At 45.1% G+C, this 23,507-nt stretch overlaps 1 protein-coding gene across 1 annotated transcript; it reads right to left on the reverse strand.

The window, feature by feature from the left end:
- Positions 1-2,558: 2,558 nt before the first annotated feature.
- PSMD2 (proteasome 26S subunit ubiquitin receptor, non-ATPase 2) lies at positions 2,559-23,317 on the reverse strand. The gene is made up of 21 exons (XM_035133418.3): positions 23,133-23,317; positions 21,749-21,805; positions 20,759-20,923; positions 20,200-20,321; positions 19,278-19,502; positions 17,131-17,289; positions 16,324-16,468; positions 15,007-15,067; positions 13,616-13,762; positions 11,614-11,720; positions 11,005-11,132; positions 10,835-10,922; positions 10,381-10,543; positions 10,157-10,258; positions 9,912-10,057; positions 8,482-8,565; positions 7,112-7,280; positions 6,053-6,147; positions 4,561-4,687; positions 3,110-3,228; positions 2,559-2,871 (listed from the first exon to the last, which is right to left on the reverse strand). The coding sequence occupies exons 1-21, from the start codon at positions 23,292-23,294 to the stop codon at positions 2,689-2,691; spliced, it is 2,754 nt and encodes a 917-aa protein (XP_034989309.1). The 5' UTR covers positions 23,295-23,317; the 3' UTR covers positions 2,559-2,688.
- Positions 23,318-23,507: the final 190 nt, after the last annotated feature.

Below are 23,507 nucleotides of genomic sequence, written 5' to 3' on the forward strand. Positions count from 1 at the left end.
TCCTCTTCTTTTTTTCCCTTCTCTTTTCTTAAATTGTACCTGTTATGTTATGTGAAGATATATTAAGTTATGTTATGTTATGTTTTGCTAAAAATAGTTATATTTTACGTTATGTTATGTCAGGTCTTTTTAAGTTAGATTTTTTTCTCTTTCATTTGAAGTAATTCTTGTGTCGACATTATTTTTTGTTTCGTGTGGTTATGTTTGTTATATCTGCTATCTATATTTTATTCTTTCTATATGTTGAATTTTAAAGATTTTCAATAAAGATTATTTTATTATTTAAAAAAAAGAAAAAAGAAAAGTGCCCTCTCTTGGATGTAAGTTTGTATACAGAGGAAAGGAAAGGCCGTGAACTTGCCTGAACCCAAAGTCATCAAATGTTCTTTTAGACATTTGTGGAATTTGAACAAGCTAGAGTCAGAAAGGACACTTTTTAAATAACATAGTACATCCGTATCTTGAATTCTGGCTTTGATCAGCAGATGAATCCAACTGTCAAGAGATGCTTCAAAATCACACACTGTTGGTTAGTCAGCAAGTAAGATAATTGCTAAGTGTTGCTTATGGTGACAGATAACGATGCAAACTCTCTGCAGTAGTCATCTCACCCCACCATCCTCTCACAAAATGAGCCTGAGTATGAATGAGCTAAAGTGTTTCTTTCATACGAGATCATGCTTGTTCACCATCACCCAGTGTTCAAGTCAGGAGGGACGGTTAGTCTTTTCTGTAGCACTGACTGAGCACGTAAATCCCTTTTCTTCCCTTCAGCCACCCACACTACCTCTGCAAAAAACCTATCCGAGTCAGATATGAAACCCACTCACTCCTCTGCCCTGCCTTTCTGTTCCCTTTTATTTTGTAAGGTTGTGTTCTGTCCCCAACCACTAAAAACTCTCCTCCTTTCTTGTCATTTATAATCCAATATATAATATTCTCAGCTTTTATTCCAGTATGTGGCCCTGCTCATTTAAAGTTCTCTTTTCCTTTTCCTACTCCCGCTCTCCCAGGCACTTCTCCTCCCTGATATTGCTCCCAGTTATGGAAAAGTGTTCCCCTGTTGAGCTTTGGTAGGATTTTCCAAGATCCAGGGTCCTCTAATATTTAGATTTTTTCCCAATCCTTCAGTCACTTTCATTCACAAAACAGCTCCACCATTCACAAAAACTGAGGGTACTCCAATTCTTTCATTCATGAGTACTCTTTCAAAGTTCACAAAGCAACAGTTTATTTCTTTATAGCCAGTGAAGAGATGGTTGCTAATAAGTGCAGTTTTAAAAGTAGCATAAGACTGATGTATCTCTAAGTATCTCTTATCCCTTTCACAAGTCTGTACTGCAGAATCTGTCCTTCAAAAGACGGAAGTTTACTTCCTTTTTAGATTCAGTCTTTGCCAAATCAATTTTAATGCAAAAAAAAATTGTTTGAAGTCCAAATAATCTTTGCAATAAATACCTTGTTTAGAAAGTCTGCTGCTTCAGGTGGCGATTCGTGGTTTTGGACTTTTAAGCTGCATTGGAGCCATGGGCAAACTCTAGCCACTTCTCTCGCCCCCCTGTATAGTTAAAGCTATGGTTTTCCCAGTAGTGATGTATGGAAGTGAGAGCTAGACCATAAAGAAGGCTGATCGCCGAAGAATTTATGCTTTTGAATTATGGTGCTGGAGACTCTTGAGAGTCCCATGGTTTGCAAGAAGATCAAACCTATCCATCCTGAAGGAAATCAGCCCTGAGTGCTCACTAGAAAGACAGATCGTGAAGCTGAGGCGCCAATACTTTGGGCACCTCATAAGAAGAGAAGACTCCCTGGAAAAGACCCTGATGTTGGGAAAGATGGAGGGCACAAGGAGAAGGGGACAACAGAGGATGAGATGGTTGGACAGTGTTCTCAAAGCTAGCAACATGAGTTTGACCAAACTGTGGGAGGCAGTGGAAGCCAGGAGTGCCTGGCGTGCTCTGGTCCATGGTGTTACGAAGAGTCGGATATGACTAAACAACAACAACAAAAGTGTGGGAGCCACGGCAGAACAATTTCTGCAACTGTCTTTGCATTTTTAAAGACCTGCGCTTACCACCAAGCTAGAAGGCATGCTAGCAACGTGGAGTGACCCTGTAATCAAAGCAGGGGAACAGGATATGACACAGATAAGACTTGGAATCTTCCAATGGCTAGGGGCCTTCAGCCCTCTGCCCAGTTTTGTTGTAATCTATAGACCTCTGTAGCCCGGGTTCTCAAGGGAATCCTTTCTTTTCAAGCATTACAATCTTTGTCAAATAGTTTTCCAGCTGTCAAAACCACCCAAGTTCTCCTTGGCCTTTTCAAGTGTAGTGATGAATATGAGACACTTTGTTCAGTCATCGATAGATGTCAGCTACAGAAACCTCTTAATAACAGTGTCCAGTTTGCAGCTGCTCCTGGAAGACTACAGGCAGCCCTGTGCACAGCCCAACCAGTTTACAACCTACCTTCCCTATTCCTAAGTAAGAGCCAAGGAATTTCTGGTTACCTCCGTTCTACAGATAGGAAGATCAGAACAAAACAAACGGGAAGCCAAATGAACTCCGGTCAATTTATTTTCCTAAGAAGAGCTCCTTCTGTAACAAAAAAAGATGGAGGAGGCCAGTTCCTCCTCACAGTGCCGCATCCTATTCCCCACTCCCACCCCATCCCAAAACCTCAGGCAATTCAGACATCATAGTTGGGATTCTTGCGAAGAATAACAAAGCCCTCCAGGATGGGTGTCACTGGCAAGTGCTCCTCTGTCGCCAGCTCTGCCCGCTCACCATGGGCCAGCAGCACTGGTGTTGTGTGGGTCTGGAAGCCAGTGATAGTCTTCGGTTTGCCTGCCTGGCCCACCACATCCACCGCCTGAGAGGAAGGCCAGAGGTTAGTGCTAGTGAACAGGGAAGTTACTCCCCCAATCCTCTGGTCCATGGTTTCCTTTTCCTGATCAAGACTTCAGGAAAGCCAGGAAACAAAAGAGCTCCAGATCCCCATTCTCCACTAAGGCTACCCATAGTAACCCATGAACAGCCAAATTCCAGTGCCCCATGGGATCCCCAAGTAAAGCAGGGACCCTCCCAGCTACTGTTCAGAGCCTACTTACCTGCCCCACTCTCACAGACACTGGCAGGGGGCGCAACTCCTCATCAAAGGTCACAAGCATACGTGGCTGCATGGCAGCCACAAGGCCATACAGTACATAGTGGGACTTCCCCAAAATTACTAGGAGAAAAAGGAAAACTTAAGTCAAGGCTTGCAGAGACTGGTCCACTAAGGAAGTTTCCTTATTCAATCCAATGGTGCCCTCATACTTAGATTTGTTCAACAGTAGAAGGCAGAGACGAATTCTGGGGATCAATGAACCACATTAAAAAAAAATATCTAGTCTATTGATTCAACCATCATTTCGATTCACAGTAATATAGAACAGAAATATCATTATCTTCCTTTGATCATCAACAGCACTTTCTCACATTTTATTTAACTAGAACACAAAAAGGACATGGTCCTCATCAGCCAAGCAAGCTCTTCTCAGCAAAAGACAAAGGAGTGCACTTACCATATTTCTCTATCTTTTTCCAAGTGGCAATTTAAACGGGCATGTGCTATTCTCTACTGCCACTGGGAACATGAATGTTGCTCTTTGTCATCTATACTCCAGTACAAAACCGAAGCAGGATTATGGCCCAGAAGCCTAGGCTCACACACATACGAAGGAATCCTTTATGCATGTCAGAACAATAACCCACCGAACTGGATAACTGTCAAGCCTGACTTGACGAAAGCTCTCCAGGATCTCAGGCTAAAGAGAAAGGAGAATTCTAGGGGCACTGAATTTAGGATCTTGTGTACTAAGGCTTCTCCCTTGCAGCTATGTGGATCTCTAGAGGAAAGGAGCAGTGCCGCCGAGCGAGGCATTCTACCGAGAGGCTGGAGCTGGAGGCTCAGCTTTGGAGTTGCGGGGGGGGGTACCCCTTTACGTAGCACGCATGTGCAGCGTCGCACTGCGCATGCATGCTACGTAAAGGGGTAGCGCCCCTGCCATGACTACAAAGCCGAACCTCCATTCTCCCAGTAGAAAGCCTCGCTTGGTGCGGCGGGCGCCACCCTGGAGGGGGGTGACACTCCCCCCTTCCCGGCGACTCCCAAGCCGAGCCTCCAGCCTCCCGGTAAAAAGCCCGCTCGACGCGACGTGCCCACTGCCCCGAGCAGGATTTTTACCGGGGAGGGGGGCTGGAGGCTTGGCTTGGGAGTCGCAGGGGGGCACCGAGTGTCACCCCCCTAGAGTGGAACCCGGGGCGACCCGCCCCATTGCCCCCTTGCTACGCCCCTGGAAAGGAGTTCCAGAATTAGACACCTAGAACTCCTCCACTTACTCTCAACTGTTCACATCTGAATGATGGCTGCAAATGGGGGCCAAAAACATTTAATGATGGCACCTGCCTCCAGTAAAAATGAAATAGTCTCTTAACCACTGAAAAGTAATTAATTCCAGAGATTACCATTAGAGGGGCCAGCCAATTATACTCCCCAACTCCACAGGGCAATACTTACTGTTACGGACATCCAGGAAGGACACCAGCACAGTCAACAAGCCTGCCACAGCCACCTGGCTCATGAGCTGCCGATCACTGTGGTAAGGACAGAGAGTGAGGGTCCCTTTCCCAAGGTGTGTCAGGCCCTGCATAGCAAGCGGAAAACAAATTGATGATGGGGGAATCCGTGGCTGGGACCAAAGGACCACTCACAAGCAGCCTTGAGGTTCATTCAACTGAAATGTGGTGTATAAACCTAACATTTAATAAATACCAAACATTTGGCTATTCAGGACTTCTTGTCACTATGTGAGGAGTGTAAGGAGTCAGCAGCATGTATGCATTATCATTCCAAACTGCTACCATATATCTGCTCTGAGTACCCGGCGGTGGTGCTTCACCAACCCTTGCAGACCTGCTCATAAGCTATAGTCCCTTTCCCTCCACGTTCTCTCCTTGCTTTCCTTCCTTCTACAGGAAGACAACCCACCTCACCATGACAGTGATACAGGTCACAGCAGGGACTGTTTGGAAATGCAAGTCCCAAGACTCCAAATAATTTCCCCAGACTGAAAAGCTTTCATGTGGTACTAGACTGCATCATTATTATTTTTACAAAGCCCCAAATCCCATTTCTTTCTCAGAAAGTTGATAAGCTGCTTGATTTCTAATTGCTCTTTTCTAGAAATCCCCCTAAACTCCCATTCAGGGTTGCAAATGCAGCATGATCCTGTGAGTGCTTGATGCATGGGCAATGCTTGTGGAAATCTTGAAAGACTGAAAGGTGTGGCTGAATATGGTCCCCAGGATTCAGAGCAGGGGCTTTGGTACTCTCCATAGCCCCTTGCTCCACCCAATGACGAGCATAAGCAGATTACACAGTGCAAAAATAAGTGTAAATCTGCCCAATCTGCATAATTTTTTACAAGTCACAGACTGCCTTGGTGCATAATTATTATTTTACTGCCTTTTCTTGCAGTTACTCTTTAAAATGCCATGGGCATTGACGGCACTGGAAAAATATTATTCGGAAAACAACAGGATGGAGGCAAAACTGAGAGGGGGGATTTTCAAATACATTTCTCTCCTTTGAGAAAAAAAAATGCCTCTGTCTTCTGGTAATATTTAGTGGGGATGGAAGCACACCAAGGGGGATGAAAATCAGCACAGAACACACAACAATCCTATACAGACACTTCTGTAGCCCCCCCCCTTCCGCCACTGCTGCAAAACCCTGCAGACATACTTCAAAGCAAGCCCATTAGCAACCCTAACATAGTTCTGCTGCTGTGAAACCTCTGCCTAGTTACAGTGGCACAGTACAAAAGCACAACAAAAACCCACCTATGCTAAATTTCAGGCCTCATCAAAAATCACTGTTTCTGCTGAGAAGGTTAATCACAGATACAGCCTAATAATAATATTTGGTATGTTCATCTAGCTGTTTAACAACTCTAAAGTTAACAATGCTACCCATTAGCTTGGGGCAGAGTTTAAGCTGAGCCACTTACCTGGGCCAACCGCACCATGAAGAGGTTATTGGGATCCTTGGCATGATATTGTGCCAACTGTCGAAGCATCGCAGCCAGGCGGGCATTATTGGTACCTGTGGGGTCCGGAAAGGAGGGATCAGGAAGCAACCAAAGCGAAAAAGGCCAAGCTTCCACAATCACTTTCTGGGCAGGACAGGGGATTACTGTTGCGAGCAAGGGGGATTCCCCACCACCACTAGACAAAACGAAAAGGTATGCACGGGGAGGCTCCATAGGGAGTGCAATTTAGGGCATGTAAAGGGGTCTGCAGGGAGGTACAGCCCTTAATCTCCCATCACAGAAAGATCCAAAAGACTTTAGCTTTGTTATTGCACATAGTTTAATTCATGCTTAATGGGGGAGAAGAAACACTGAAGTGAATGTATAGAGGGGCACTGTGGTCCACATGTTTTCAGTTTGTTTTCATTTTAGTTTGTTTTCGCATGCAAGAGCCCAGCATCTGCAGGTATGGCCAGGAGAGACTTCCACCTGAAACCCTGCAGTCACTGACAGCCAGAGCAGACAAGACCAAGCCAGATGGGCCAATGGTCGGACCATGTGTACAGCAGCTTCCTATGATGCTGTGCCAAAATGAATTCTTAGGTTTTTAAAGTGCCACGAAATACTTTCTCTGAAATAGACTTAACACTGTGTCAGAACAGAGCCGACAGTAAATCACACCATTCAAAGTTGGAGTTAACTCTTTATCAGCAAGAACACGATCTGCACAGACTGGGCGGTTTGTCAGGCCTAATGAGCACAGTGGCTCCTCCCTGGTAGGTCTTGCCCCATGGATCAGTTGCCAAGACTGAAAGTCCCCGCCTCCCTATAGCCACCTAAATTCTCTCCTCTCCAGGGCTTTCCCCCAAGCAATCGGAGACTGCGCCTGCATGAATCCAACCTCTCCTCTGCACTTGTCAATGCTGTATTCTAAACACCAGAGCATTCTGGATCATCAGAAGGCATTTCAGACCAGCTGCAGGGATTCCCCTTTGGCCCATGGCCTGCACAGTCACCCAGGATTCTGGACGTGCTTACCGCTGCCTACCATGCCCATGGCAAAGATAGAGTTGTAGGACACTTCTGGGTCAGCATCGTGGGAAAACTTGCTGAGGGTGTCAAGTATATTGAGGCGGGGGTTAGAGACAGAGATGAGGGCCAGGGCTAAGGGGACAGCTCGGCGAAGAGTGGGTTCCCCATACCGCAACTGTAGAAGGAAGAGGAGAAGGTTATGCCACTGAGGCCAGGATTGCAGAGCACTATGCACACTCTGACACACGCAACCAAGGACAAAATGCAGCCCTTCTGAGGGTTGCAGCAGAAGCCCAAGAGGCATCAGAGCATCCACCAGCTGACAGGGTAACAAAAAGTAACTCCAAACTCTTTGCAGAAGGGCTTCACACAGACAATATGTACCAACCATCCAATTTATCTGGAGATAAAGCAAAGCTAAAGTTTCAACAAACCCAAAAACATCTGTTAGATGCAAAGCTTTGTAGTTTCAAACTGCAACTCCCGCCCCTCCTAAATTCTCAGGAATGCAATGCTCATTTAGGTCCACAGCTCACACCCTGCATATGGCTGGCTGACCAGGGGTGGGAGCAGTGCAGCTCACAGGGGCAGTAGCAGCACTATTTCTTTGGCTGAGGTCACCCTCCCTTTACAGTGGTGCACCAGAGTGCAGACCACCCAGCAAGCCAGTATAAATTGTGATGTGAAGCAGGGCCGAGAAATGTTTTGGAAAACATGGAATGTAGATCTTGGAACTTGCAGGCAATGAACAGGATGGGACAGACTTTCACTTTGTTCCCCAGTGCAGTGCAGTCCCTTAGGAGACACATTTCTAGTTCAGAATTCTTCTCTCAGGGTAGACTTAATATATCTAGCTGTATTACACACAAACACCAAAAAAAGGCATGTTGAAGCAATATATTCCTAGGCAACTAGGGACTTTCCAGAGACCTAGCCTGATCTGCATTATTCACACAAGAGAGGGTTGTTGTTGTTTTTAAAGTCAAAAGGCTCTCTCTCCTCTACCCCACCCTTCCAACAAATAGTATTTCCCTTGTCATGACTTAATGGTAGGTGCTGCTCAAATTTAAGAGCAGACCAATCCCTTATTTGTAAGGCTAAATGAAGAATATGGCTTGTAATCCTGGAAGGTCTTCTCTCTTTTCCATTAGTCCTGCAAAACTATCGTATTTCAAAATTGTGGCAAACTTGGCTCCACTGAGAAAGGAATTTAGACAAGGGGGTGGGGACAGCAGGCAAGTTTATTCTGTTTTTCAGTTCAGACTACGGCAGGGCTGGCCAATGACACAGAACGATCCCTGACTGCACAGTGGATCCCAAGTGACAATCTTTGCCCCCAAATGGGGAGAGCATTTCCCCCACACCATCCTACTCACCAAGTGACCGAAGGTGCGCAGAGCCATCTCGGCCCCAATCTCTTCCCCCATAGCGATGAGTGCAATCCCCAGTACAGCTACACCCTACAGAGGGAATTACAAATTCTGAAACCACAGGATACCTTGTGACATGGATGAAACACATTTTCCCCAAAGCTAAGTGTGGCATCCCAACTTCCTCAAGCAAGGCCACCGTAAGACTGCCCCAGAGCTTTTTATAGTGAGAGTAAGAAAAAAAATGTGTCCCAGGCTAGTACTAACTTTACACTCAAATCTGTCAGTCCAGTTCTGGCTCGTTGCTGTCCATTGGTTTAGTTGAGGACTTTTTTCACAGTTGCACAAACACGCAAGTTGCAATATGCAGTGCAATATCCAGAGAATCTCAGCCTTAAAGGTTACATAGGCAACACACCACATAGTATTGGGTCCCAAGGAGAAGCTTCTGTTGATAGGGGAGATTCTTCAGCGCCCCATATGGACCCCCCCCCCATGACTAGAAGAATTAAATCACATTTTGCCAAACAGGAAGGAGACACCATCCAATTGGTAAAGCACCTGTTTACATACAAGCTCAATCCATGGCATCTCCCAACTAGGGCTGGTAGTGTCCCTAGTTTCAAATCCTAGTGTCCCTAGTTTCAAATCCTGGAGTCACTGCCAGTGTGTGTCAACATCCAGTATAATACAGCTTCCTATATTCCTACAACCATGACCAAGTGCTTTCAAATACCCCATGGAGTGAAAGAGCGCCCTTGTGCTGATTTCAAGATGAGGAAAGGACATAACTGAGAACATTATAACCAGCTGATGCTGCAAATTATCAGCAATTTCTCCTCAGTTAGGAACAAGGACCCACACTTCTGGGCTGGTACAACCAAAACTGCACTTTAAGACCAGCTTTTGGTGTTGATTGTTACTATGCATATACAATTATACAACCCTACAAGCAAATGACATTTGTTCAGGATTTATTTTTTCATCATTTCTGAACTAAGTTGGTGGTTTCATTTGAAGCACAAACCCAAGGCAACAATTTACAATTATTTAACCAGACTTTTTGTCTTGTTGCACAGTCAATCCCAATGCCAAGGAGCAGAATCACCTTTGTCTATTGCAGCTGCCAGCCCATCTGTCTAGGTTGGGAGCACAGGAATCAACCTTATACCAAGGCCAAACTGTTTGTCCAACCAAGGAGAATCAGTTCCGACAGGCAGTGACTTTCCAGGGCTCAGTCAGAGGCACTTTCCCATCATTGACTATTGGTTAATTCGAGTAAAAATGCCAGGGATTGAGCCTGGGAACCTCTGCACACACAGCAGATGTCATGTTTGCCATGCCCACAAGCTCCTGTTCTCCCACTCACAGCATCCAAGAGAGAAAGAGAGAGCGCGCGCGCTCGCCTTTTCTCAGACCTCGAACCTTTACCCTACCTGATGGGCCCCCATGTCGGCAGAGTTCTCTTTTTTCTCCTTGTCCTTTTTCTCTTTCTTCTCTTTCTCTTCTTCCTTCTCTTTGGAGTCAAAATGCTCACTACAGATGTGGAGAAGCTGTTGCACCTTCAGCACATTGCCGGATCCTGGAGGAAAAACCCAAGACCACGAGTAAAATTGGACTGGGGCCTCCAACACCCAGTTCTCTCCAAAAGCAGCCAGAACAATGCTGAGCCCAGACTCACCTGCATAGGCACAGATGTCCACCAGCGTGTTGGCAAAGCTGCGGAAGGGCTCCGACACAACCTGCAGTGCTGCCAGGATTGCTTCAATGGCCTCGCCCTTTCCTGTAGGAAACATCACAACAGCAGCTCAAGAGAAGCCCAAAATACTGAACAGAGACCCTTCCTCCTCACTACACAAGTGTGTGCCTGACACCCACAGATCTGGCCATAGTGAATGTGCTTACCAAGGTGATTCAAGCCCAAGCCAAGAGGTAGCCATCTGGCATAAGTGTCCTTCAGCTCTGTCTCAGATTTCTCCATGATGGTTTGGAGGATGGTGGAGGTAACATCTCCATTGCATGAGCCCACAGCAATCATTCCGCAAGCCAGGGCTGTCACACCGGCCACCTGGGGAGAAAAATAAGTGTCACACCAAAATCCTTGCAGCTGGAAAAGACAAGGAGGGCCAGCTAGATCAGGCCACTGGCTCGGCTAGGCCTACACCCCAATATTACAACATAAAAGTCTGAGTCAACTAAATGGCCCTCAGCCATTCACACAAAGACAAACCCAAAGCTAGAGCACAGAAACGCTGCTTCTAATTGCCTTCTACACTCCATGAAAGACACAGCCCCACCCATCCACCCCTGGGCAAGCAGCTGACCCAAGCGCAAGATGGCTGTGGCGCTGCTCCCTCACCTCCATGTTGGACTTGGAATCTCCCATTACAGGAAGCAGCAAGGTCAGTACATCTTCTCGATTGGAACCAGCATACGCCAACCCCAGCCTGCAATAGAATACCATTTCACTTAGAATGATATATGCGATGCTCTGCGGAGAAGAAAATGGAAGCCTAGGCAGGTCCTCACCCAAAGATGGCGCCGATCCTCATGGTGTTGCTATTGTGGAGGACATAGTCCGAGAGCAATGCAAGGGCAGGGTCACACTCGTTCCTCACGCCAGAGTTCACGATACCACAAGCCAGAAGAGCCCCCGACTATAGGACACAAGATAGGAAGCGGGGAGGCACTGTTAAGTACAACGAATGTCATGACAAGCGTATACAGTATCTAGTAAGCTATAAGGGCTAAACCAGGCATCCCCAAACTGCGGCCCTCCAGATGTTTTGGCCTACAACTCCCATGATCCCTAGCTAACAGGACCAGTGGTTGGGAAAGATGGGAATTGTAGTCCAAAACATCTGGAGGGCCAAAGTTTGGTGATGCCTGGGCTAAACTAACTGGAGGGTGGCATTATGTTAAAGACTGAAGCTATGTAGTCTTTGCCTGGCCAGAGGATCTGTCACTCGGGTGCCTCACATGCCAACCTAATAATCAGTAGAGTCAATAAGGAGATAGATGGACTAGTGGTCTCAGTATAAAGAAACTTCCTATACTATTAAGAGTCTGTCTTGTTATTTTGATATGACTGGATTTCTGTGAGCAGTTAACACTCAGGCTGAAAGGAAGGTCACCCACCTTGATGTAGTCTTCTGAGGAGTACAGGTACTTGTCAATCTGTGTAAGCCCCCCATCCACATCCCACAACAGGATCATCCCCAGTGAGGCTGCAGCACTCAGCATCCCTATAAAACAGATTTAAAAGTTTCTTAGGGTGAAGATGGACGCGCTTATAAGAGAATGAGGGGATGCGTGTCTCGTTGGGGTTATGGGAATTTACACTGGGGAGGAAGGAAGGGATTCAGGACAACTAGGAGGGGCAAGCAGCTAGGGCAAAGGCTGCTTAACAGATGACAGCAGTAACCAAAAATATTCCAGGCTTTCAAAGAACAACTTGTGTTAAAGTCAAAGAGCCTGAAAGGTCAAGAGACTAGCCCTTATTTAAAAGCTGGGTGTTTCACATCAAAGACACTGCTTGGCACAATAATGAGATGTGTTTCAGATGAGAAATTATCTAACTCAAACACTCTCAGCTGTGCAAAGGCAAACCAACCCCACATCAAATGGTGAGGATTTCACACTTTGAAGAACTAACCCAGGGGAAAACATGGCTCATGCCTGGGTTGGAGTGAGCAATCTTGACAAGGCAGTAGCAATCTCGTTCCTTTATGCCTTTCCTATTCACATATAAAGTAAGGCGAGGGGTCCCAAGTCTTAAAATGAAAAGGTGTGAGGCAACATCACCCACAACGTTCAGAGATCCAGGCTGGGGAAGTAAAGTGCCTGATGTGACAAAGGATGGTGAGACAAAGCAGGAGATGGATCCACACCTATGCACACATTTCTTTGTAAAAATTTGCTTCCCACCTCTGCTTTATGCCAGATCGATCTATAATTAAAAGCATTTCCTGGGCCACCTATCATCCATGCAGATGCCACGAATGAAATATGAAACGAAACAAAAGTGGCTAACCCCTCACCCCTAGCAAAATAAAAAAATTCCTTCAGTAGCACCTTAAAGACCAACTAAGTTTATATTTTGGTATGAGCTTTCGTGTGCATGCACACTTCTTCAGATACACTAGAAACAACATCCAACATACCATCTCAGGACTATTTAATTGCTCATCTTCTAACATTGTGTATGCCATCAAATGCCAACGGTGCCCTTCAGCTCTCTATATTGGACAAACAGGCCAAACCCTACGCCAAAGGATAAATGGACATAAATCTGACATCAGGAACCATAAGACTGAAAAACCAGTAGGAGAACACTTCAATCTCCCAGGACATTCTATACAAGATCTCAAAGCAGCTGTTTTATTACAGAGAAATTTCAGGAACAGACTGGAAAGAGAAGTTGCTGAATTGGAAATCATTACCAAGCTTAAAACCATGGAAGCACCTGGGATGAATAGAGACATCGGATTCTTATCTCATTATGCATGATCAAGCTTTCTTTAGCACCTCAGCCCAGGACTAATTGCAGCCATCAGCAGCCATTAACAGCCATCTACAGGTTTACCACTCCCATCAGCCCATCTCCCATTCCCACCCACCCCCACCACCCTCTGTATATATATAGGGTCTGACACTTCTGTTTCTAGTGTATCTGAAGAAGTGTGCATGCACACGAAAGCTCATACCAAAATATAAACTTAGTTGGTCTTTAAGGTGCTACTGAAGGAATTTTTTTATTTTGCTTCGACTCAGACCAACACGGCTACCTACCTGTAACTAGAACTATGGAAGGCACCCTCACCCCTAGTTTGGCCTGAAGCAACCAATTTAACTGGGTGAATGTCACACATGCAGCACTCCCAGTACCAATGAACAAAATGTACGAAGCCCATAACAGCCAAGAGAATTAACTCCAGATTCAAATCTCAGCAATGAAGCCAAGAGCACAAAGTTAGAAAGTATGACATACAAAATTATCACCAGGCCCTTGTCCAGAAGGTCATTCAGACAAATTTTGCCACAGAAATAGTAGGGGAGAGCTGTCCAACCACCATCCCCACCCCACCCCACAATGTTCTCCCAAGCAAACCAGCTGCTGCCTGCTCCTCTTCTGACTCACCATGGTCCTTGTTCTTGTACAGCCACTTGTTACCGTCGTCTGTCAGCAGCTTGTCTTGCCCAAAAGCAGCATTCACAAAACCGTTAACAAAGGACGAAGCCAAGTTCATGCGAGCTGAATCCACTTGAGAGCCGCTGCCGCCAAACCCTGAAGGAGCAGAACGCACAAGAGTGACCCAGTTGAGGATGACAAAACTCCGATGCCAGCCTAGAACTACTCAAACAGGTCCTCCTCTCAGCTAGCACTCCATTCACACTTCTCCCATTCATCTCACATGGCAGTCAAGGATAGACAGCATTTTTGCAGGATGAGCAGTCACCAGCTATTAAAGACACCTACACTTTCTAGCTGATTGATTGCTTGATTAAAATAGAAAACTGCATGCAACAATACACAAGTGCAGTAAAACACAAGTGATCTGGTGAGTCTAAGAGCTCGGGCAGAACTACTTATTTATGAGCTTGGAGTATCATAATACCTTGCACATGGACAACCCTTGAAAAGTTTGGAATACCCCAGCTCTTATATATAACAATACCATATCATCCCTGTGAACTAAGCAGGCAAGACATTGCTCCAGGTGCCACCACTGCGTGCAGTTAATTCTTAAGTTTGTTTTATTCCAAACCCACAGTCATCGCAAAATAGATGTGCAAATATTAAAACAAGCAGCAGTTGGCAGCTTAATATTACTATTCCTGACAACCCCAAGATCACTGGATGGAGTAATGTTTTTAACTGAATCTGCTTTTAAATGTTTTTTAACTGATTTAGAGTAGACTGTTTTTCTTTTTAAATTGTGGGTGTGTTTGCCATCCTGGGCTCCTTTTGGGAGGAAGGGCAGGATATAAACTCAATGAACAGTAGTAATAGCTAAACTCAACCAGACTATCTGCTTACAGTTAGCCTCTACTTAAGAACAGAGCCCATTTCAGCAGTGATATCTGTGTGGTGGAATTCCCACCCAAGGGAAGTTTGCCAGTCCCACTCTACTAAGAGCTTCAGTAGCATGCCTATTTCATAAGGTCTCTTCTAGCTCTGATAAAAGCTCACTGATTTGATGCTGTGTAATAGGTGCTACATATTCCAATGTGCGAATTTTAGAAATTGCTATGATGATCGAGAATTATCAGTCTCAATATGCTATATCGGTATATAAGCTGCTTTGAGTGCCTAAAGACAATAGCAGTATACAAATGAAAATATACACATTAGCATGCATTTTATATGACATTCAATATCTAATAGATATGTAACATAGCAGGAAACCATTTTTATTACTTTATAAGTAAAATTCCTTTACTGTAACTTGAATAAACTTTGGTTGCGCCATCAGGACCCTGATGAAGCTGCCTGGATGGCTACTCCACTGCACTGAGTAGAACACTTACGGTTGTTTTCTAGATGGGTTTTGTAAATATCATCTGGCACTTTTGGCTCCATGATGTCCAGCTGGAAGGAAAAGAAGAGGTTATTCTTCTTAGCCATATGATGCCACAGCATCAAAACATGGCTTTCCTAACTTTACAGGAAAGCATTACAGTGGTACCTTGGTACTCGAATAGCTTGGCTCCCTAACAAATCGGCTCCCGAACGCCGCAAACTCAAAAGTGTTCTTGTTTGCAAACGTTTTTCAGAAGCCGAACACCCAATGCACTTCCGATTGAGTGCAGGAAACTCCCGTCAGAAGCCGCACCTTGGTTTTTGAACCATTTTGGGAGTTGAACACACTCTTGGAATGGATTATGTTCGAGAACCAAGGTACCACTGTATAGCTCATCTCCACTGTGGACCAATCAGTTGCCATGATACACATTTTGCAAAAAAAAAGGCTGTATGCCATTTTTTAGAAGCCATGCTCCAGGTCAGCCCACCCCACTGCACCCAAGCAAACTTTCACTTGATCTCCCAAGTTGTCAGTCCTTTAACCCTAGTCGCTCTGCAGTGCAAGCAACCTACTTGCAAGCCTGTCTTCCTCCCCAAGACACCACAGCAAAACCTCCAATCCAGAGACCAAGGTATGTAAAAAGGATTGAGAATATTTCTGCCTCTAATGAGCTCGGGTCCCTGAAGTTGACTTCTGCATCCCAGCCCAGTCCACACAACACTGCAGCCCATGGTAATAAATTACTATTATCATTACCATAATTATTATCCTCAATTAACTGCCTTCTAAACAACCATTTCAAGGTGTTGTACATTGAAAATAACTAAAAACATAAAACAAATAATGTTATTCCACAGAACAGGGTAAGCCACACTAAAAGCCCGGCTCTGAGTTACTGCAGAACAGGCCCCTGAGACCTTTTAAACTTGCAGGAGAAACTCTCCCACAGATCACAGCAATCTATTGGGAGTTTAAGGGATAAGGTGGTCTCTCCAGTAACACACACCCTTAGTCAGAAGGGATAACTGAATAGCCTATGAGGCCCTTGGCTCTTAATTAAGAGGCATTTCATCAAGAACAATAAATTTCAGTTTTTGTTTGCAAAAGACAAAGGAAACAAAGTTTCACATGGTTTTCTGCCTGCCTAGGTAAGCATTCCCAGACATCTCTAATAAATTTGGTATTTCCAATCAATCTTCACCAATCCACTCCATTCTAAATGTGTCTTCTGCAAATCACCAGAGACAACCGCTCCCCTACATGATCCAATAGTTACTTCCATCCATGAGTGTGAGCTCATAGCAGTCTGTAAGGCACTCACCTCCCTGGCAAGGGCCAGAAAGTTGCTGTTGAGTTGGACATTAGACATGATTTCTGTGAGATCCTCATACTCTTCTACATCCTCACTTAGCTCCAGAAAGACTCCATGGCGACCCAGCATGAAGGCCATTTGCTTTTGAACAACCCTGCAGTAAAGGACAGAAAATGCAAGCATATTGGCACAAGGAACTGTGCATGCAACATTCAATTCCTCACGTAACAAGGCTTGCAGAAACCTCACTAGTACCTTCCTAGCTTTCAGCCAACAAAAGAACTATAGACCAGGGTTAGAGCAAGTAATTTGCATATTTAAGGCATCATGGAGATGCCAGGAATAGAACAAGTGAATTTCTGCATGCAAATTAGTTGCGCTACCATTATACGATGACCTTTCAGGTGTGGCCAGTTTAAGTGGCCATGGCCAATTTTTAATTTTTAAAAAATCAAATTCTGGAGGAACTTTGAGGGGGAGGTTAGCAAAAACCTTTTGGCATCACAAAATCACAGCAGGGGATCAATGTCAGCGGTCAGCAAAAAAAGGGGGGGAGTAATTTAAAAAACTAAATGAAAACATTGGTAGGGTCATAGAAAACATTTTGGGAACCCGGATGTGACCTGTGGGGTGCAGTTCATCCACTCCTTACCAGTTCAAAGGCCATTCCCCTCCCTGGCCTGTGATTTAAGTGAGCATAACCACACCAGCTGTGCTCACTGCATCTGACCTTCTCACTACTTATCTGCTCTCCTTTTCCTCCAACAACCTGGACCTCTGTGACAACAACCAGCCCTAGACAAGCTCCCCACATACACATCTTTGCAGGAGATGAAGATGTTCTCTGCCAGTTCCATGTCATTCAGCATGAGAGCCAGGCGCAGGGCTTCTGGGTAGCGATTGAATTTTCGGAAGATGCTGAGGGCACAGCGGAGGAGGGCAGAGTTTTCTGGCTCAGGGACATAGCTAACACAGCTGCAAGAAAGAGAGGGAGATGATTAAGCTTGGGTGGTATCTTCTTTTTTTACTTTACTTTTATTTATTTCTTAGTAAATGATACAGAAAATGAAAATAAAATGAACAAATACTGATACAAAATCGACCAAAAGGAAATACATATACACCCTACACTGCAAGCAAAAGCCCTACACCCCCCCCCCGTGACTTCCCTCCACCACAACTTGACTTCCTTTGGTTCAAATTTGAATACAGCGGTGCCCGCAAGACAAATTTAATTCGTTCCGCGAGTCAATTCGTTTTGCGAAAAATTCATCTTGCGAATCACGGTTTCCCATAGGAATGCATTGAAATTTCTTTTTTTGCCCATAGGAACACATTAATTCAATTTCAATGCATTCCTATGGAAAACTGCAATTCGCAAGACGAATTTTTCGCAAAACGAATTCGTCTTGCGAGTCACCATCAGATCGCAAGACACATTCATCTTGCAAAAAATTCGTCTTGCAGGGCATTTGTCTTGCGAGGTACCACTGTATTGTCATTGCATTCTTTGGATAATACATCTTATAACTATTTCTAATTATTATTCTCGCTTGCACTTTACATACTTAATCCATGCATATCAACATATTCTTTTTAGAGCAATGTTTTTCCATATACTCTTTGAAACACTGCCATTATATTCTTAATTTTTTATTTGTCTGGAGCCTTATGGCTACTGTTAGAAGTTCAGGTGGTATCAACATGGTGTGCAAACCCTTTCCTCAATAATGGATGAGAAGGCAAACACTACAACATTCGGGGGGGGGGGACACCGTACCTGCATGCACAGCTAAATATTTGCCATCACACACACACACATTGTTGAAGCAGCCAGAAATCTCAACAACTAAGATCCACCTTTATGAGTGTTACCAGACTCAAGGGGCATCCCAGTTCAAATTGTGACAACAAAACACTTTAAAGATGGATTAACAGATAGTAACACCACAGTAAATATTCAACAATAACTTCAGTTCTGTGAGCCAAGACAAGAGATCAATTCACTCTGCAGACACTCTTAGGCCAAAGTTACACATTATTTGCCAACTTGCATTTCCTATTGCTTAGCTGTACATTTTCCACTACAGGGTGGTGATGGCACAATTTACAAGAGAGTGAAGCAGTGAATGGGAGAAAGGTATTTAACCCTTCCTCCATCCATTACCTTTCCACAAGTCCCCCGTTATGATTTTATTGCCAACAGAGACTTGGAAGCTCAACTATAGAGAACAGAATTGCACAGGGAAAGAGGTACGCAAGGGTTAAACCCCCATCCTCCAACTGCCATTTTAGTCCTGTAAATTGTCCCCTACCAAATGATACATTACAAAGGAGGAGAGATGGGTGGGCATTTGGAAACACAAGTTAGCCCATGTGGTTCCAGCCTTCTTTTGAAGTGCACTGCAGAGTCAGAATCATAAAACTGGAATGCAAAGATCAGCTGGCTGTGAAGTAACAGAACAATACCTCCACTCCCCATCTTGTACTCTCTTAACCCTTTACACTTCCCATTCTGCACAAGCTCATCTCCTTTTAGCCCTCAGCTGCTGTTTTCCAGATTGTTCTTCTATGGCCTCCTCTATACCTGCAAATATACTATACCCGCCACTCTTCATCAGGCTGTTGCCCTCCATTTTCCAAGTCTTTCTGTGTGATCCTACAGGGTCTTGGCTACTTATTTGTTGCCATACCAGGTGCCTCTCATGCAGTTACACCTCAATATCCACAAGCTGGCTTTCTTAGTTCCACAGATTTTTAAAAAAATTAGGTATCCTCTGCGTTACCAAATCAAATACCTAGATCTCATTATTGCTGTCCTCCACTCAATAGTTGAACCAATCTGTGGAGACAAGGAGGTTCTGAATACACCAACTTCCTTAAGCCCAAGTCTCCATCCTAGCCCTGCAAAGCAGTTCACTCACTCACACACACCACAGAACCAAACACCACAGTTCCCTCACCTTGTCAAATAGAGGCAGACTTTGGCATACGCGTTGTCATCAATATATTCCTCCAGCATGTCCATCTGCTCAATCTCCATAAGCAAGTCACAGGCCTCGTGCTCTGCATTGTGTGCCATGTTATATGGCACAATTTCCTTCACTAGGGTCAGAAGACTGTCCTTCTGGGTCTTGTCTGCCTCTTCTATTTCTTGCCATTCCTTGGCCACCTCACCAGCCAAGTGTCTGTAAAGGAAGAATCAGGGGGAAGAGTCACAACAGAACAGTGTTTATTCATCTCTTTTCTGGCAGGATTTATATCCTACGTTTGACCAGCTGTTCTCAAAGCAGGCTGCAAATGAAGCAAAATTGCCAATAAAATTATACTAATAGCAATAATAATAATAAATATTATTGTGAAAATTCATATTGTTTAGTGTGGCGACACCTACTCTTTGGAACTCCCTGCCTATTGAGATCAAGCAGGTCCCTTCATTTTACGCTTTTTGGCACCTGCTAAAAGGTTCCCAGATGCTTAGAAAGTTCAGTTAATTTTAATCTGCTTTAGCATTTTAGCTTTTGTACATTTTAAAGTAGCATAAATTTATCTTGATTTTTTTATCTTATCTTTTCATAAACCACTTTTGAGTGTGTATTTTACAATCAAGAAATGTATAAAGATTTTAATTAATTAACTCTTTGAGCTGATAAAAGCATATTATCTTGGCAATGGAAAACAGCACTGAGCTGCTATAAAAAATTAATGAAGCAATTCTGTGGAAGCTAAGCTGGTCCACGTAGTTCCTGGATGGGAGATCACCTGGGAAACCTATGCATGCCTCCTGGAGTTACCCAGAAGGTGGCGTTCAGTTAATAATAATTAAAATACAAAAAATACACCCCAGAGTTTCAGTAAAGTCAAATATCTCAATTTGTTGCTTACCTGACATATTCATGCCCCCATGAGGCCAAGGGTTCCTGGGATCCCACCAGCCGGTACTTTAGACACTCTCGCTCTCCACTCATTGTCATGGCCAAAACTGATATTATATCAGCTGCAAACCGCTGTGGGTAGAAAGCAAGTATTAGAGATCCATCCTATGGTCAACCATGAATTTGGTTGGTAGAAATTGAAGAACGGCAGAACTGAAAACAATTCAAAATGGAAGAAAGAGTCTTGCTGAATCAGACCAAAGCTGCATCTAATCCAGTACTCCGTTCCCATAGGGTCCCACCAAATACCTAAGGCACAATGGTTCAAGGTGAAGGTTGTTCACTTATTTCCAAAGAACAAACAACAGCACCAACTCCACTAAATACTAGTCCTCACACTGCAAAGATAGGAAGTGGGCTTGTGAACCATATCAGAAGGGCTTCCTTCTCTCTTTTCAAATAAATTTAACGCACTTGCAATCCACATTTGCTCTTGCAGTGCTGGGAGAGATGAAAGCAAGACTTGATATGACATCTAACACTTTCTCAGGCCAAACAATGTTACATACCTTGTTCTCCCCAGCAGCCATAGCCTCATAGATCTCCTTCAGCTTGCCATAATGTGGCCGCAGAAACTTCAGGGGTTTGGGAACAGAAGTCATGGAGGTTGTGGAAGAGCGGATCTGCCTGCGCAGCTCTTCGAGAGCAGGTCGATAGAGAGCGGTGTCATGCTCCTACAATAAAATCAGTTGCTATCAGGAATGGGAGGGAATCTAAAACAACACCCAAACATCACTTCCAAGACCGCCTCTTTCTATCTAATAGTGTCAATATCTTTGCCACCAGAAACCCACATACAGAGCTCAGTTACTGGAAACTGACAAAGGTAACTTTTTGCAGCCAATAACCTTAAGAACCTGCCCAAGCCCTGAGATCTTCATCAGACTCTCTCCTGGTGACGTACCAACCTTTTCTTGGTAACGATACCACACTTATGGAATAAGAGGTGCCTTATCTGAAATTGTAGGTAACAGGTTGATTATACCTTTTAATTTGCTGCCGCTTTCAACATGCAGAAAAAATATAATTTTATCTACTGATGACATTTACATAGATTGTCTCCTACCTGAGCATTAATTCTATGGTGTTTCATTTTCGGTGCTACTACTTGATCTAATTTGTATATTTCATTTTTATTATTAATTAAATTTCTATGCCACCCTTCATCTGAGGATCACAGGGCGATTTACAAAACATAAAAATACAGAATATAGTAGCTAGCTAGCAAACAAACAAACAAACCCCACACACAGTTTCAAAGGCCATACGTTGTTTAATTAGCCAAAGGCCTGGGAGAAGAGAAGAGAAATTGTTTTGACTGGTGGAGGTAGAGTGGGGAGAATAAGGACTGTTACCAACACAGCCTGCAGACTCCACCATGCACTCTGCCTTTCTAGAGAGTGACTGCACCACACAGTGTTCTGTACTACTGATGTAGAAAAGCATAATGCTTTACTATTTAACTTCCACATGCTCCCAGTCAAGAACAGGGAACTTACCCCCAAGCGCTCCACAAGCATCTCCAGCTCATCCTGTAACTGTTTGTCTTCTTCAGACTATAAGGAATGAAGGAAATATGTGAAACTTCAGGCCTCTTGGAAAACCTGTACTGTTGACCGTTTTGCACACATCCAATTGACAATGTGCGGATCCTTTTGGACCCGGAGAAGGGCAGAACAGGGGCAAGCTTCTGCATGCTCTAACAACATGTGCAGGGGCCAGGAACAGTACTCCCATGCAAAATGTTCTCCTGCACTAGAAAATCAACTAGGCCTTTCAGTTGCTCTGTTTGCAACAATATGCAGTGGGAGGGGGTGCTCGCTTTCTCCCAGCCCAAAAGATCCGCAGCTGCTGGGCAAAACTGCTGATAAACACTTTCAGAAAAGGGGGGAAGTAACAGGAAGCACTAAGACTGCCTAAGACACCTAGGAAGGTAGTTGAATAGATTTGTTGCCAGCACTGGACTAGACTGACTACCAAATTGAGGGGGCTTTCATTTAAGTTAGATGAAGGATTCTCTTTCCTATTAAGGAATACATTGTAATGCCATATGTAACCCATTTTCATTTTGCTCACCTAGGAAGAAACCTTCAGGTCCTAAACTCTTAACACACCTGCTCAGGTGCATAGGCCCAGATACAACCTTTCTGCCCCTAGAAACAGAAGAAGGGCCTCCCAATCATAATATTCTCAGCAGAGGGAGGGCAAGCCCTTCTTACAGTGGCAGACATAACCCATCCCAAAGTATTGCCAAATAGGCAGCACTAATGATTGTCATTAGCATTTTTATTACCGCACCTAAGCAGCTACTAGCTCCACTGAGCAAGTGGTCCCATTTGGCATACCAGGAAAACCCAGGTTGTGAGTGTGCGCAGAAACAACACTAATAATTTTTATTTGTTGCCCATCTTACTGGGTTGCCCCTGTCACTCTAGTATAAACATTGCACATTGAAAACTGGAGAGGGGAGAAAAGAGGGATGAAATGCACATCCCGGTAAGCCCAGCTGTGGCTGCCAGAGGCAACCCCCCCCCAAAAAAAAAGCATTCCGCAGATGTTCAGAAGCACTCGGCTCTGTGTGGCACTCTGCATATGCTCAGAAGCAGTAGGCTTGCCACAGAGCTCTCTCTGCACATGCTCCTTCGGCTCTTTCCACATTCCACATTCCGGAGCTGACCTTTCCCTGGTCGGAACCCATCCCTGCCCACAAGGGAATGAACTGCCCGCGGGAGGGGGGGTTGCGGGGTGTTTATGTGGCCCATCCGCCCCCTCGCGAGATCGGGGCCCGACGTCACGCGCCGCCGAGGCGACGGCCGTCCCCGCTAACTCCCGGCTCCGGGCCTGGCGGTGACTCAGCTCGGCTCCCTCCGGCGCAGCGCTCACCAGCTCCTGCTCCTTGTCCGCCGCCGAGGCGTTGGGGTCCTTCTTGTCCTTGCTCCACAGCGCCGCCGGCTTGTCGTCCCCGCCGCCGGGGCCCGACCCTCCTCCTCCAGACTGAGACCGCCTCTGGCAACTGCTACTGCCTCCGCCACCGCCGTCCTCCATCGCCGAACGCTTCCTCTGAGGGGACAGGAGAGGAGCTGCGCAGGCGTGAGGGGGGAAGGGAGGGGCCTAGGCGGGCCAATCCGCGGCGCGATATGTTAAAAAAATGAAAAAGAGCGGCTGGGCGCCGGCGCCGTGACGCGTTACGTTACGAGGCAGAAAAGCCGGGGGAAGTAAGGCGGGAAAGGGGAGGAGCCTGGCGAGCAGGGGAGGAGG

The sequence above is a fragment of the Zootoca vivipara genome, chromosome 5 (genome assembly GCF_965207765.1).
Source record: "Zootoca vivipara chromosome 5, rZooViv2.hap1.1, whole genome shotgun sequence".
In the NCBI taxonomy this organism is placed as follows: domain Eukaryota; kingdom Metazoa; phylum Chordata; class Lepidosauria; order Squamata; family Lacertidae; genus Zootoca; species Zootoca vivipara.